This window comes from Cricetulus griseus (genome assembly GCF_003668045.3).
Source record: "Cricetulus griseus strain 17A/GY chromosome 1 unlocalized genomic scaffold, alternate assembly CriGri-PICRH-1.0 chr1_0, whole genome shotgun sequence".
NCBI lineage: Eukaryota > Metazoa > Chordata > Mammalia > Rodentia > Cricetidae > Cricetulus > Cricetulus griseus.
The window spans coordinates 189418291-189433365 of NW_023276806.1; the positions used below are offsets into that span (position 1 = coordinate 189418291).

Genomic DNA, 15075 nt, shown 5'->3' on the forward strand with positions numbered 1-15075 from the left:
GGCCTTCATCACTGTTTAAATCTCCAGTCATGTGCTGTCTCATGATTTGTCCGACATAGTCTGAACTCATTTCTACAGATGTAGGACTGTGTTCCTGACAGCCTTGCCTGTGAGCCAAGAATATTCTTTTTCTAGGTGTGTTCTAGCCCTTACTGTGTAGGCTGTCTTCTGCTGAGTCTCTTGTGTTTCTGGCTCTAGTTCTTCTCAACTCGCCTTCTCTCTCTACCCTGAAGATTTCTGCTGCTTGTTTCTCGGGCCCTATTTGCTTTGATGTAGCTTCATGCCTCTACTCCAGGTCACCAGTCCCAGCAGGGGCTCAGAACTCAGGTAGCATGGCCAAGTCTCCTTAGTTTTTGCAATAGAAACATAACAGCCCATCTAAAATACAACTTTACATTTTGATTGCTTCTGCCCCAGCCATACCGAGGTTACTTTCAATCTACATATATTTGTGGGAACAGACTTCTTCACTGCAGTTCAATTTGAGTACCCCTTATAGTATCAGTGATATCAAATACCAGGGACTAATACAGTTTCTTGCTTCCAAGGAGTTCAAACTGCTTTATAATTCTACTGGCCATAATTTATCTTCATAAGCTACTATACAGACAAGAGAAAAAGTGAGATTAATAATCACATTTTATAGAGGGTGCAATAAAACTAGGAGAAATTGAGTAGCATTTTCCGAGAAATGCTCAGCTCTCCGCTGGCTCTCCAAATGAGCTGCACACTGATCGTCCATCTCAGGAGTGCATGTGAACCTTGCTTTGTCAGAGCACAGTGGACAAGAGGAAGACCTTGACTCTGGGCCGGTGGTTAGCCAAGGCTACGGACTCGGGTGAGCAGAATGTGTGCCTACCTCCTGCAGAAGCCCTCTGCCATGCTGAGTGTAATGACCAGACACAGGATCAGCTTTCTCCACCTGGACCCTCAGTCCTCTGCTCTGGGCTTAGTTCCCAGGGCACCACTCTGGCACCACAACTACCATCTTAAAAGGATAACTGCCTACAGCATAGGGCAGGTGCTGCGTTTTCAGCCCCAGCTTTGCAGTTACGTGCATGCTGCTACCCTTCGTGTTGGACAAAATAAATGGAAGACTTGGGCTATAGATAGGAAGTTCTGCTTCTAAAGTGAGGTGAGGTCTAAGGCCGTGGGTTCCAATGTGTAAGAAGAAAAGGCATCTTTGAGATAAAGGAGCATGGAAAGTGTTGAGCACATTCCTAGCATGAGCAAGGCCCTGGGTTGGATTCAGAGCACCAAAAAAGGAAAACAGAAAAGGGCTGTTGTTTTTGTTTGATTGCTGCCATATAAATTAAGTCAGATAATAGACGAGCTATTCAGCATTTTTAGTGTTGTTGGGTTGCCATGCCTTGCCCGAGATCTTATGTGAGGAGCTTCCTACCATGCTCTATTCAGCTTCTTTCTGGCACTCCATTCTGGAATGAAGTGTATAGCCAGTGCCTAAAAGCCCTGCGATTAGACCTATGGGCACTGGACTCCTGGCTGCAATCTTCACCTCTCTGTTGGAGGCCAATCTCTGTCGGGTCACATTATCTGGACTGACCTAGGAATAACTTATCCCTTATGTGCAGTCAAGAGAGTAGTGGAGCTAAATATCAAAGCTTTAATAATCAATGTGTTGAAAGTGACAGTTGTGTCTTTTTTCTTTTTAATGTCCCATAGAAAAATGAATGTTCGGTGTCTTGTGATGGTCATGTTGGAAAGGAACAGTCACTCTCTTTCTTAGGTACAGTTTTGTCTGACACTTCATGTATGTGTTTAAAGTATTTCTGATGTTCTGAAATAGTAGTGGCATTCTTTAAAATGATTGCATGCAGTGAAAGTCTGGAGCAGCCCTGCCAGATGAGTGATCCAAGAACAGAAATCCATAGTCCCAGGGTCCTTCCTGCACTAGCACCAACCTAGAACAGAAACAACCTCCATGGAATGTGACCACAAACCTGCCAAACCTGGAAAAGCTGAAGCAGTGTGTCACATAGTTGCCAAGGTGATGTTACCAGCCTTGAGGGACAACTGCTGGGGAGCTGTGGTTGGCACAGTCATTCCTTCTAGAAGTGTATATTAAGTACCTTCCATTGCCCACCCTGGTAATACGGCAGTGGCATGGGGAGGAGTACTCACTGCCTTGTGCCTTGCTTCATGTACTGTGTATACATTGTATGTGGTACAGCTGTGCTGCCTGCATGAGGCTGCCTCTGACAAGACAGTGACCTCTAAAGGAGTCACAGGGTTTGGTGTATTGTTTGGTCTTCAGCCCCCAGCATAGTGCCTGGCACATAGTAACACTGAACAATAGCGGCCCATGGCTGAATATTTGAATAAGGGAGTGAGTGCAGCTGAAGCAAAAGCCCATTTTAGAATGACCACTGGTCAGAGTGCTTCATGAAAGAGTGGATGCTTTGGCAACCATTGAGCGTTTGTCAGAGAAGCTGAATAGAAAGAAACAAACTTTAGAATTGACTTGTGAGCCTCCATGAGCTCAGAGCCTGTAGTTTAGCCACACAGGAACAAGCTATTCTCCAGAATCACAACAGAGTGGACTCATATTCCCAAGAATTTTATTTTACTATCACTAGTGCTATGTGTGCACATATATGCGACATACCATCCATGTGGCAATCAGAGGACACCTTCATATCAATTTCTCTTTCCACATAGAGTCCAGGGATCAAACTGGGGTTGCTATAGGCATGTATAGCAAATACCTTTACCTGCTGAGCCATCGCACTGGCCTGAGAAGTACCTTTCTTTCCTGAGCATTTAATCAGTTGTTGAAAGAACAGCTTTAGTGTAGCTAGCTTGAAATCTAAAATAAGTAAGACACAGACCTTGTCTTTACGGATTTAAAAGGGGACAGATAAGCAAATGTACAGATGGGTAGGAAATAGCAGAATGTATTCTTCTATTGGAAACTAGAACGTAGGCATGTGATTCCCACTTTTAATCCTAGCACTCAAGAGGTATAGGCAGGCAAACCTCTGTTAGTTCAGTGCCAGCCTGATCTGTGTATCAAGTTTCAGGCCACCCAGAGCTATCACAAGCTAGCCAATGAGACACCACTCTCTCTCTCTCTAGACCTTTTAGTGTCTTGATAGGATGTAAGAAATGGCTTTCTCTTCCTTGGGTGCAATTTCTTTGATACTTCATGAAGTTTAAAGAATTTATGGTGTCTTAAATAATCACAGGGAGATGTCTTCAGGATGGTTCTTTGTAGGTAGCGGATGCTCAGTGAATATCTCTTGGACCAGTCTGCCATTCATGTTGACACCCTGATCTACTTGTGCAGTCAGCAGATGCAAAGTGAGCAGCATATGTTTGAGTAAGGATGATTGGAAGGGGTGGGGACAGGGAAAGTTAGATCGGAAATAGGTTTCATGTGTGAAACTTATTCTCTGAGATGTCAGAAGCAATGCTGAAACCAAAAACAAGGCATCAGTTAGTGACTGAGGAATACTTGTTTTAGCTAGTAGCAATGGGTGCTGAGCAGGGTACAGTCCCGTGACCTCCTCTGTAGAGACCGTGATCCTCCCCCTCCAGGGAAGGGGGTTGGGAAGAAGGCTTGGACAGATCTCTGAATTCCTAGTCCTACGAGACTTTGGTACCACTTCCGCCTTTCTGCACTTCCATCTTTCTGGCTGTAATTCTTCAGTTGCCATCTACACACGGACACGCAGCTTCTCCTCCTGTCTCTGTTGCTTAGCGCATGTGCAGCTGAGCGTGGGCTGGTATTGCGCATGCCCCTTTGGGCCTCGGTGCCTGTTCATCCTTGGCTGAGTATTTCTGCCCCAGTACACCCAGGCTTGTGAAGGAAGACTCACCCCTTCACTCTCCTTTGTCTGCACTGCCTCGGAACTCCCAGCCTGATCCTGTTTTCACACTTTCTTATATTTAATCAAAGGTTATTCAATCAACACATCTGTATTGACTGAGTGGCTACTAAATGACAGGCCCTGTGCTACCCTCATGGGCTTGGTAGAGGGAGAGAGACAGTAAGAAGGTTATTGGGGAAAGTGCTGTAAAGTGACATTGATGGCCCTGGAGATGGAGACTAACTGGTGTCAGGGGAGGTCTGCCTGTGGTGGTGACAGTCAAGCAGAGACGGGAAGGGTGAGGAGGAGGCAGCTGTTTGAGAGCTGTGAGGCAAGGGCAGAAGCAACTATGTTACCTGAAGGCTGCCCACAAAGTGCTTAAGGTATTCTGGAAGTTGAAAAGAAACTGCTAGCCACCAGAGCCTAATAAACTAGAAGAGTGATTTGAAGTGACAGTGGGAAGGCAAACTGGGTCCTTAATTGGTGGGGGGAAGTCCCAGGACCACAGGAGAGATTCATATATTCTAAGTTTGCAAGAGTCTCTGAGGGCTTGAAACATATGGTGTTTGGAGGAAAAGAAAACAGATAGAAAGCCCCAAGTGAAGCAGTGGCTGGGACCAGAGCAATGACAGGGTAGTGAGAGAATAGGGACTGACTTAAGGTAGACTTTGGATGTGTGTGCATGGATGGATTGGGTGGAGGAGGCAATAAAGGGATCAGAGATTGGTCCTGGATCTTTTGCAAAGCATCTAGGTGGGGGGTGGATCCGTCCAGTAGAATGAGGAAGACAGAGGAAGGACAGAGACGAGTTCTCTTTCAACTGTGAATTTTGTCATGACTATGAGATGTAGCATATGAGGTTCCAGGCTGGCAGACTTGAGCCCGGAGCTGAAAAGACAGTTCCAAAATGAGACCAATTTAGATGTAAAATTTAAACCTGTGAGGGCTAGCATGATTGCTCTGTCAGTTTCCTTGAGCTGTTAACAAGAACCACAAAATACATGACTTAAAACAGCAGCTGCTCTGTTCTGTTCAGGAGCCCAGAGACCAAAGTCGGGATGTTAACTGAGCTATGGAGAGTGAAGAGAGGATCTTTCTCTGCCTTCTCTGACTTTTTTTTGGCTGTAGCATGAAAATGCATCTAGCACATCACACACTGTACCTCAGCCACTCCCACTTTGGGAAAAGTAGCTCCTCTTTCTCATGTTTCAAGGCTCCTTGGTTTGTGGTGCATAGATGCAGTCTCCACACTATCTTGTCTGTCTGTGCCCTAATTTCCCCGTCCTCATAAGGACATCAGCCATATTGGATTAGGTCCCACCTTCTATGGTATAGCTTCATCTTAAATAATTACAACAACCCCATTTCTAAATAATTAGGATTTCAATATACTTATTTTGTAATACTGGAGAGTAAGTGCAGAACCTTGTGCATGCTAGGCAAGTTCACTATCCCTGAGCTGTATCCACAGCCCAGCATGCCATTTAGGGCAAACACAAAGCCATGCTAATCACTTAGGGAATGAATAGAAAGAAATAAGAGACCATGGAGCAGCTGGATGAAGGAGGAGGATGTTCTAGCAAAGGGTATAGACAGGCAAGAAATTTGGATTTGGGAAAGTGGCACCTAGAAAGCTAGGAATGGCTATGCATAGCTGTCATGGAGCTGAGGTGCCAACCAATGGATATGACAATGCAAAGGCTATCCTGATCTTGATAGTATGGCTCATGAATGTAGGAGCATCTGAACCCCACTAGAAATAAGCACACACACAGAGACTTATATTAATTTATAAATGTTGGCCGATGGCTAGAGCTTCTTACTGGCTAGCTCTGTCTTAATTATTAACCCATTACTACTAATCTACGTATTTCTACATGGCATCCCTCTCTGCCTACTTTCCCCATAATTCTCCTCGTCTCCTAGCCCCGCCTAACTTCCTGCCTCTATTGGCCAAACAGTGTTTTATTCATCAACCAATAAGAGAAACACATATACAAAAGGACACCCCCCCCCATCACTTTGCCCTGTATTCTGTTTTGTTTTCCCAAAGTAAGCACTGCTGAGGTATAGTGTGTACCATGCTTTTTCATGTCTGTGTGTATATCACTCATGTTTTGTACTCTTTTGTCCCTTGGTTTGTGTTGCCTTCCTACTTTAGAAAGTACTTCATAGACAGGACTAATTACTATTTTTTTTTGTTTCCATCCACCTAGCCCAGTGCTTAAGTGTATAATCTTTATGGTCAAAGCAAGGAAAATATTCTGCTGTATGTACATACCATAGTACCATGAGTGGCTGCAGTTCCCTTTTCCTGGTAGACTGAGAAGGAACAGCATTCGCAGACCTTGTTCCTATAGGCAGTTGCAGAAATCTGTATCTGGTGTTTCTTGCCAGAGAATATCACCAAAGTGTCTGCATGGCATGCTCAGATGTTTATATCATCCACAGTACTAGGGAACAGAGGCCTGACTGAGGGGTGTCCATGGGTTGGAAGCTGCCAGCATGCAGGCCACACCCAGCAGCCAGGCATTCCTTTTCCTAACTCAGGGAATGGACCCTAGAATGTGCTGCATCCAAGCATCAGGACTATAGCTCTGAGGAAAGCCTGAGCAGATACTCTCATGGACATACCTCATGTACGCAGAGGCAGGAACACAAGCGGCCTGTAACACTCATTTTTCTCTCTAAGATTCATTTCAGGCATCCCTCTTTCTAAGGGATATAATTGTTTCCTAAATAAACAGACTATTTCCAAAGGTACTGCAGGGGCAGTCTGCCATCCATCTCCTGAGAAACAAATTTGGGAGTCCCGGACTAGGGGCCCCAGGATACAGGTGACCTAGGCAGGTGGTGTGACTGAGGCAGGCTTATGTCATGGAACAGTCACAGACACCCCAGCTTGTGGGCTACTGAACAAGAGCAGCCCCAGGGGGCCACACACATGGTTAGCAATTGCACTAAAAGACACAAGGGATGTGGGGGCGGGGGCTGGCAGCTTCTTCTAGCAGTGAAGGAGCATGGACAGGAATACCCTTTAGAAGGCACCAAGACAGTGCTCTCTTTACCCTAGCAGTGACATGCCTCTGTGCCAGTCAGTGAGATCTCCCTCACCATTATGAAATGCCTAAGACAGTTTACCTGGAGATGGCTTCTTTTGGCTCCCAGTTTTCTAAGTTTCAGCATACGACTGACTGAAGCCACACACAGGCAGGAGTACATGGCAAAACAAACCTTTCATACCATGTGGGAAAAAGAGTCAGTCTCTTATAAGGGCACATCCCCAGTGAAGTAAGGATTTCCTATTCTAGTTTCCACTGATTAGAAGGTCTAGCTCCTTCCAGTAGTGCTACACTGGAGACCAACCCCTAAATAAATACACAGGCCTCTGGGAGGCATTCAACATCCAAACTGTGGCACTTTCCATTGCTGCCCAAAACAGCCATGGGAGTACCACAGAAGCATACAACATCTGAAAACCCAAAACTTTGCAGAAAAACACTTAGGATTTTGTTTTTCAGTACTATTTCCTAGGGGAAATAGCTCCCTTGGTTACCTGAGTTTCATCTCCAGGACTCTCATAATAAAAGCCAGAAAGGAGCAGTGTGGTGGTGGTGCACGCCTTTAATCCCAGCACTCAGCAGACAGAAGCAGGCGGATCCCTGTGAGTTCCAGGACAGTCAGGGATACACAAAGAAGCCCTGTCTCAAAAGAACAAACAGCAAAAACCAGGAATGATAGTGTGTGCTTATAATTCCATCATTTTGGAAACAGCCTAGATGCCCCTCAACTAAAAAATGGACAAAGAAAATGTGGTACATTTACACAATGGAGTACTACTCAGTGGTAAGAAACATTGACATCCTAAAATTCTCACACAAATGGACAGAACTAGAAAAAAAAAACATTCTGAGTGAGATAACCCAAAAACAGGAAGACAAATATAGTATGTACTCACTCATAAGTGGACACCAGACATAAAGCAAAAGATAGCTTACAATCCACAACCCCAGCTAGAACCTTCTTCAAGAAACAGATGGAAGCAGATGCAGAAATAGATCCACAACTAATCAATGGACCAAGCCCTTGGAGTACAATGGAAGTGAGGGAGGAGTGATAATATGAACAAAGGAGTCAAGACCATGATGGGGAAACCCACAGAATCATCTGACCTGAACTATCGAGAGATCACTGACTCAGGTCTGACAAATGGGGAACCTGCCTAAGACCTAACTAGTTCCCTTAATATAGGTGACAATGGTGTGACTGGGACAATATATGAGGCCACTGGCAGTGGGTCCAAGATTTAACTCTAATGCCCAAACTGACCTAGTGGAACGCATTCTATATGGAGAGATACCTTGCTCAGTCACACAGGGGTGTGGGGGTGGAGGAGGTGCCTTGGTCCTGCCTCAACTAGATGATGGGATAGACTTAGTAGACTTCCTGGGGGAGGCCTTACCCTCTCTGAGGAACAGTGGGAGGTGGGGGGGGGGATCCTTTGAAATTTCTAGTATGTGATCTTGTCTGTCATTTGTAGTGACATTAGGTCCTAAGTCAGGAGTGAGCTGTTAGTTAGGTTTAAAAAGGAATTCTAGTTGACAATATGATCTATTCGTGAATGAAGTTCCATAGTTGTAGCATTAAAGAGCGTTTGCAGAGATTAACCATTTAGAAACTGATGGGAAAGTAATAGCAGTGCTTCTTTGACTGTGACACAGATGCCTAAGACAGAGATCTTTGTGACGAACGGACGGATGTTGGACTTCATTGCCTTATTTCAAGTGGGGCAGATATTTTTAGGTAGGCCTGAAAGTAGGCTGTTTCAGAATTCCTTCTTAAAAACCAGGCATTCTCCATAAAGAATTCCGGGTGTTCAGCTACGAAAGTTAACTTCCTACTGTTTCTGCTGTTGTCAGAGTATGATTGTAGTGATGCCCAGAGACTTGATTCATGGTAGGTCAGTTGTGCCCTTACTCTGCACTAGCAAGCTAACTACATCCTCTTCTAAGTAGATGATAAAGCCAAAGGTTGGAGTGGTCATTGCAATGCAGACCTCTCTCAAAGACCACGGACCCCACACAGGCAGTCATGGCACCCTAGATGGCTGATAGCTCTTTCCATTGTTCCTCTCCAGGGCCCCTGAGATCATCCTTGGTTTGCCATTCTGTGAAGCCATTGACATGTGGTCCCTTGGATGTGTCATTGCTGAATTGTTCCTGGGCTGGCCATTATATCCAGGAGCTTCTGAATATGATCAGGTAGGTCTGTGTGACTTCATTCTCAATCCAGAAAACCCTGGATTACCATTTCACTTAGAACCTGACATATGATTTTTTGTTATTGTTGTTTGGGTTTGTTTTTTGAGACAGGGTTTCTCTGTGTTGTTTTGGAGCCTTTCCTGGAACTCGTTCTGTAGACCAAGCGGCCTTGAACTCACAGAGATCTGCCTGCTTCTGTCTCCTGAGTGCTGGGATTAAAGGCGTGTACCACTAACACCCAGCCACTATGATATTTTTATGAGTTGACTTACTGCCTCTCTTGCCTTGCTTCCTCTTTTCCTCCCAATACCTCCCCCATGCATTTGTGTGTGTTTCTTTACTCTTTTCTTTTTCTTTTCCCTCTAAAACTAATAATTCCATTTTTCTCAATGCCACTAGAGCCATCAGTGTACCATATGTGCAGTGACAGGAAAGCCCTGACCTTTTTCTTGTCTTTTCTTGCAGATTCGGTATATTTCACAAACACAGGGTTTGCCAGCTGAATATTTATTAAGTGCAGGGACAAAGACAACTAGGTTTTTCAACCGTGACACAGACTCTCCATATCCTTTGTGGAGGCTAAAGGTAGGAAAAACACCCCTCCCTCTATTCCATGCTGGTGGCCCAATAGTGAAGGAAGAAGGAAAGGAAAAGATGAGCTTTGATATTTTCAAATTGATAACTCTTAATTTGGCCAGCAAAATGGGGATGCAGGGTGCAGTTGTGAATACAAGGTGTGGTTGGATCTGAATGTTTAAAACACCTGTTTATGTGGCCTACTGCTGTCTGAGAGGCTGTGTCCCGTGGGAAGGCTGCTGAATTTCTGGGATTTGATCCTTGATGACTGATTTGTGCTAGATAGCTGGAGCTCACTGTCCACAGGGGAATGGGACCAATGCCCCAAGCTCCCCCAGGAGGACAAAATATAGGGAACTAGAGATAGAATGTGGGGCCCAAGTGAACCAAGAAAAAGCTAGGCCAGGGACCAAGGCAGGAAAAAACATTTGTGCTGGGTCCTGTAGGGCACAGGATTTTCCCAGGATAGACTCAAGCAATGAAAGCAGCCCAAGCAGTGCCCTGCTGGATACCATAAACTCTTGATGATTTTACCTTAATGGAAACATAGTTTGCTTTTACTTTTAATCTGTGTCTCACAATTAAAATTAGCATACTTGTCCTGGGAAGAAGAAAGTAATAAAGACTTTAAGTATGTTGTATGTTCATTTTTTCCAGTAGGTTGGGTTTTAGTGGGTTTGGTTTGGTTTTGACAGGATCCCAACCAAATCCTAATAGAGTTTAAAGATAATATGTACTTTCAAAAAGTTGGGATTTGAAAGTTAAGCAGGCTTTCAGAGGCTATGAACAGAGCACCTGGCATTAAGTAATTACGAGAGTGGGGGTGAGAAGTCTTCAGGCAGAAGGGGAAGAGCCCAGGTTGGAGGTAGGGCATGGATACCTCTGTGTCTTACCGGGAAACTCATTCTTTGTTCAGCTGCTCCTAGGGGTTGAGCTGCTTCAAGTGTGCTAGTCTTTAGCCAGAATTAATTACCTTAGATCCATGGATGAGTCCAAAACCCCATGACAAGCAGCAGTAGTAGTTTCTAGCCAATAGTGTAATGGATGTCTTTGGGAAAGCAGCACCCAGCACAGGCCCTGGAAACAGCTGCCATTTGTTGGCCAGGGGCTTTGGTGTGTCCCCAGAACTTTCTATTCTTGTTTTCCTGTATATTAGAAGGGAGAGAAGTCATCCTAATGACCATGCTTATGAAGAGCATTTAGTGAATGATTGTTAAGTAAAATAAAAATTTAAAGCATGTCAAAAGGGGCTCTGGTCTTCCACAGTGAAATCTTACCTTCAACTAATGGAAAGCTGCAGAGGGTAAGTGTGTGGCTGTCATGATCTTTTTAGAATCTTTGGTAGCTGCATCAGAGTAGGAAGGAAGATTAGCTAGTGTGGATAGAGAAGGGATGCTTTCAGAAGAACCAAAGTCTCCTTCTCTACAAAGTGAGCAAAAGACGCTGGGGCAAAGCAGGCACTCCAGTGCATGAGAGTCAGTGTCTAAGAAGCCATCTTACCAGGTTTGCCTTTTCCCATAGACACCAGACGACCATGAAGCAGAGACTGGGATTAAGTCAAAAGAAGCAAGAAAGTACATTTTCAACTGTTTGGATGATATGGCCCAGGTAAGCTCTGTGGATGAGCCCGCAGGCCGGGCTTTGGTGGTACATGTCTTTAATCCCAGCACTCAATCCTTGTGAGTTTGAGGCTGGCCTAGTCTACATAGTGAGTTCCAAGATAGCTAGGGCTAAATAGAGAGACCCTGTCTTAAAAAACAAGCAGATAGATAGATACCCAAGAGAAGTGCATAGTAGAAGGCCTCACAACCCTACTGTGCTCACTGCTTTGTTTTTGAACAATATGGGCCAGACGGGGGTGGGGGGTGGGGGGGGCGTATTTGGTACATGAAACCAACCCCTTAAAAAGTAGCTTCATTAAACAGATTCAGAGATCCACAGCCAAGTACTTGGCTGAGCTCTGGGAGGTCTATTGAAGAAATAGAGGAAGGATTGTATGAGGGGGAGGGTGGTATCAAGGTCATGACAGGGGAACCCACAGAGACAGCTGAGTTCATGGTAGCTCACTGACTCTGGACTGACAGCTAGGGAGCCTGCATGGGACCGTCTTAGGCCCTCTGCATGTGTGTAACAGTTGTGTAGTTTGGTCTGTTTGTGGGACTCCTAGCAGTGGGATCAGGACCTGTCCCTGGTTCTTGAGCTGGATTTTGGGAACTCAGTCACCATGCTGGGTTGCCTTACCCAACCTTGATGCAGGGGGAGGAGCTTGATCCACTATGCTTTTTGACTCCCATGGAAGGTCTGTCCCTTTCTGGATGGGGGAAGGGGGGCATGTTTAGAAGGGAGGTGAGGGGGGAAGGGAAACTGTGGTTGGTATGTAAAATAAATGAGAAAAAAAAAGCATTGTTTCTTTGTAAGGTAGTAGCCAACCTTACTGATGTTTTCTCCCGTGATGGTAAAAGGGCCTGAACCCAGGGCCTTGTATGTGCTAGGCAGGCACTCAGTGCTGGGCTGAGAAGTCCAGCCCATTGCTGTATTGGAGTTGATGCCCATGGTCAGTGTGCCAGTTTCCTTGGGCCTCTGTAACAAGATTGAGTGAATTGGAGGGCTTGAGACAGCATACATGTTATTCTGTCATAGTTGTGGTCTGAGGCCCCGGTAAACACCATCCCTATGCCTGGCTCCTCTTGGGCCCTCACAGCCTCAGAACCGCTGCCTGCACTGCCTCACTGTAATCCCGACCTAACCCTCCACATGGCTAGTAGCCCAGTGTCACATCTCTTCTCTTATAAAAGCACTGGTTATTGGATTTAGGACCATCCTAATCCAATACGGCCTCATCTTAACTTGATTCTATCTGCAAAGACCCTCTTTCCAAACAAGGTCACATTTATAGCTTCCACAGACTAGGACTTGAATTTAAGCTTTTAGGGGAATCCAATTCAGACCACTATACTCAGTCACTGTCAGCTCACAAGCAGAGACTTTTTCACTCACTACAGATGTCTTCTTACCTTTGTATCAGAGATAATTCCACATCTTTGGGTATTTTTATTTAGAAACTAGTCCAAACTCAGAATGAGGTTTCCTTTAAAGGTGAGAAATAAAGCTGTTGTCCAATAAACACTTAGCGCCTCTCAGCAAAGATGAGTGTAACCAGAACTCCTGGTTCTGAGTAAAGTACACTTCTCAGTTGATTAGTAGCTTAAATGCTCTGTGAAAACTGAAATTGCTTTCCAGAGCCCCTCTTGGAAAAAAGAGAAAGCACCACAAAGCAAGCCTTTTAAAGGCCATGCTCATAGAAGCCTGGTGTTGGGAGGAAAGTCCTGTGTTCAGGTCCACTACCGGGAACACAGGAACTGAAATCATTCTGGTCCCAAATATGGGAGCCATAGGAAGGCTCCCAGATTTGATGTAATGAAGGTGAAGGAAGAGGGAACCTGGGCTCTTCTTTTCCCCTCCAGAGTTGAACAAACGTTTTCTATCTTCTTATACTGCTTTATCTTAGAACTTCTGAGGGGTGTGTCTATCTGTGTGTTTATTTCTTTGTTGTTGTTTGATTATAGTAAAACACATATAGCATAAAGTTTCTCATCTTACCTTTTTTTAAACATAAAGTTCAAGAGTGTTCAGTATATCCACACTGTTATGCAGTCAGTCTCCAGAACCTTTCATCCTGTGGTTATTTTCAATAAGGTGTGATAAAAGCTGCATTTTGCTTGGCCAGTTAAAACAGGAGCAGCTTTGTGCCTTGTCACTGGGATATATTTGCAGATGTCAACCATGGTGGCTTCTTTCTGCTCCCACCCCTACCTGGTGCCTGACTGACTCGGCCATTCTGTTCCTTTGGTATAAGAAGCCATAACCTTGGGGCTGGAGAGATGGCCCAGAGGTTATGAACACTGTCTGCTCTTCCAGAGGTCCTGAGTTCAATTCCCAGCAACCACCTGGTGGCTCACAACCATTGGTTATAAGATGTGGTGCCCTCTTCTGGCCTGCAGTGAAGGCATACATGCAGGCAGAACACTGTATACATCGTACATACATAAATACATACATACATACATACGTACGTATGTGAATCCGTGACTTGTGAACAGTAGCAGCACACAAGACTATGTCTTCTCTTAGGAGCAATCTACCCTCTGGAAACTGGGATCAGAGGAGGTTACAGGGTATGATCTGGCTCTTACTCCCCTGTCCCTGTTTACTTCCAGGTGAACATGACAACAGATTTGGAAGGGAGTGACATGTTGGTAGAGAAGGCGGACCGACGGGAATTCATTGACCTATTAAAGAAGATGCTGACCATAGATGCTGATAAGAGGATCACTCCCATTGAAACCCTGAACCACCCCTTTGTCACAATGACACACTTGCTTGATTTTCCCCATAGCACACAGTAAGTGTCCTAATTGATCCTTCGTGCCAGGGACAATCCTTGGAAGGCCCAGCTAGTAAATGCTTTATAGCCCTCTGGTTTCAGCTGCTGTGCCAGTTCTGTTACAGTCGAAAGTAACTGTGACGTATCACACAAGCAAAGTGGGGTCTGCATTCCAAGAAAGCACTTAGAAAACTTGTAAGGGCTGGACTGGGCCTAAGACTGTAGTTTACCAAAAAGGAAGGAACATGGGACATGGGAGTCCTTGGGGCTAGATGAACTTGGATCTCAGTGCACAAAGGAAGTGGACAAAACAACAATGCTCTAAAGCAATCTAGCATCAGTACCAAAGGTTAGTCCCAAAACTGTCCTGGAGTGAACTATTCTCGTTTGTTTGGGTTTATCCATTTCTTTGTTTTGCTATGGGCTCTACCAATTGCGGGAGTATAGTGAGTAACAAAGTAGATTGGGTACTTGCCCACTGAGTCTTCAGAGAGGAAGATATAAAACAATGGCTGTTATCAAGAAAGGAATGAGGTGTGATGAGTCAGTATAACAAGAAGCTGACTCAGCAGGCCAAAAGACCCAAGAGTGTAACCCTGAAGGATGAGGAAGAAGATGGGTGAGCAGTCAGGGCATTGCCTGTGTGAGCTCTCCAGCATGGCTAAACACTAGACATAGGGAAAGTGGGTGACATGCCAAGTGAGCTAGAGCAAGCCATGTTCAAGGAGGGTTTTGTCTCTCATCAAAAGCACAATGTAACCCATTAAGACTTAAGAGCAGCTGAATGGTTGATTAGATTTGTGTTAAATATAGACCTAACTGCTGCTATATCAGTAATCTAGAAAAAAAAAAAAATGGCTGTAGGATCTCACAACTGGGAGGGTGTTGGTAACTTAGTGGCAGCCATTTCCAAGCAGAAACTTGTTCAGCAGGTTGAAAGATGAGCGAGAGTAGAGAAATAGATGGCAGCCTTATAAGAAGAGAAGCTGTAAAAAGGGAGCGAGAGAGGAAAGTTTTAAAGAGT

General features: G+C 44.9%; 1 protein-coding gene across 6 annotated transcripts in view; it reads left to right on the forward strand.

Moving 5' to 3' along the window:
* Hipk2 (homeodomain interacting protein kinase 2) overlaps positions 1–15075 on the forward strand; it is a 190508-nt gene that overhangs the window by 121257 nt on the left and 54176 nt on the right. For all 6 annotated transcript variants that reach the window (XM_027391501.2, XM_027391502.2, XM_027391503.2 and 3 more), the window contains 4 exons: positions 8968–9091; positions 9557–9676; positions 11189–11275; positions 13885–14069. In XM_027391501.2, coding sequence (XP_027247302.1) covers positions 8968–9091; positions 9557–9676; positions 11189–11275; positions 13885–14069 — 516 coding nt within the window. The remainder of the gene's footprint in view (positions 1–8967; positions 9092–9556; positions 9677–11188; positions 11276–13884; positions 14070–15075) is intronic.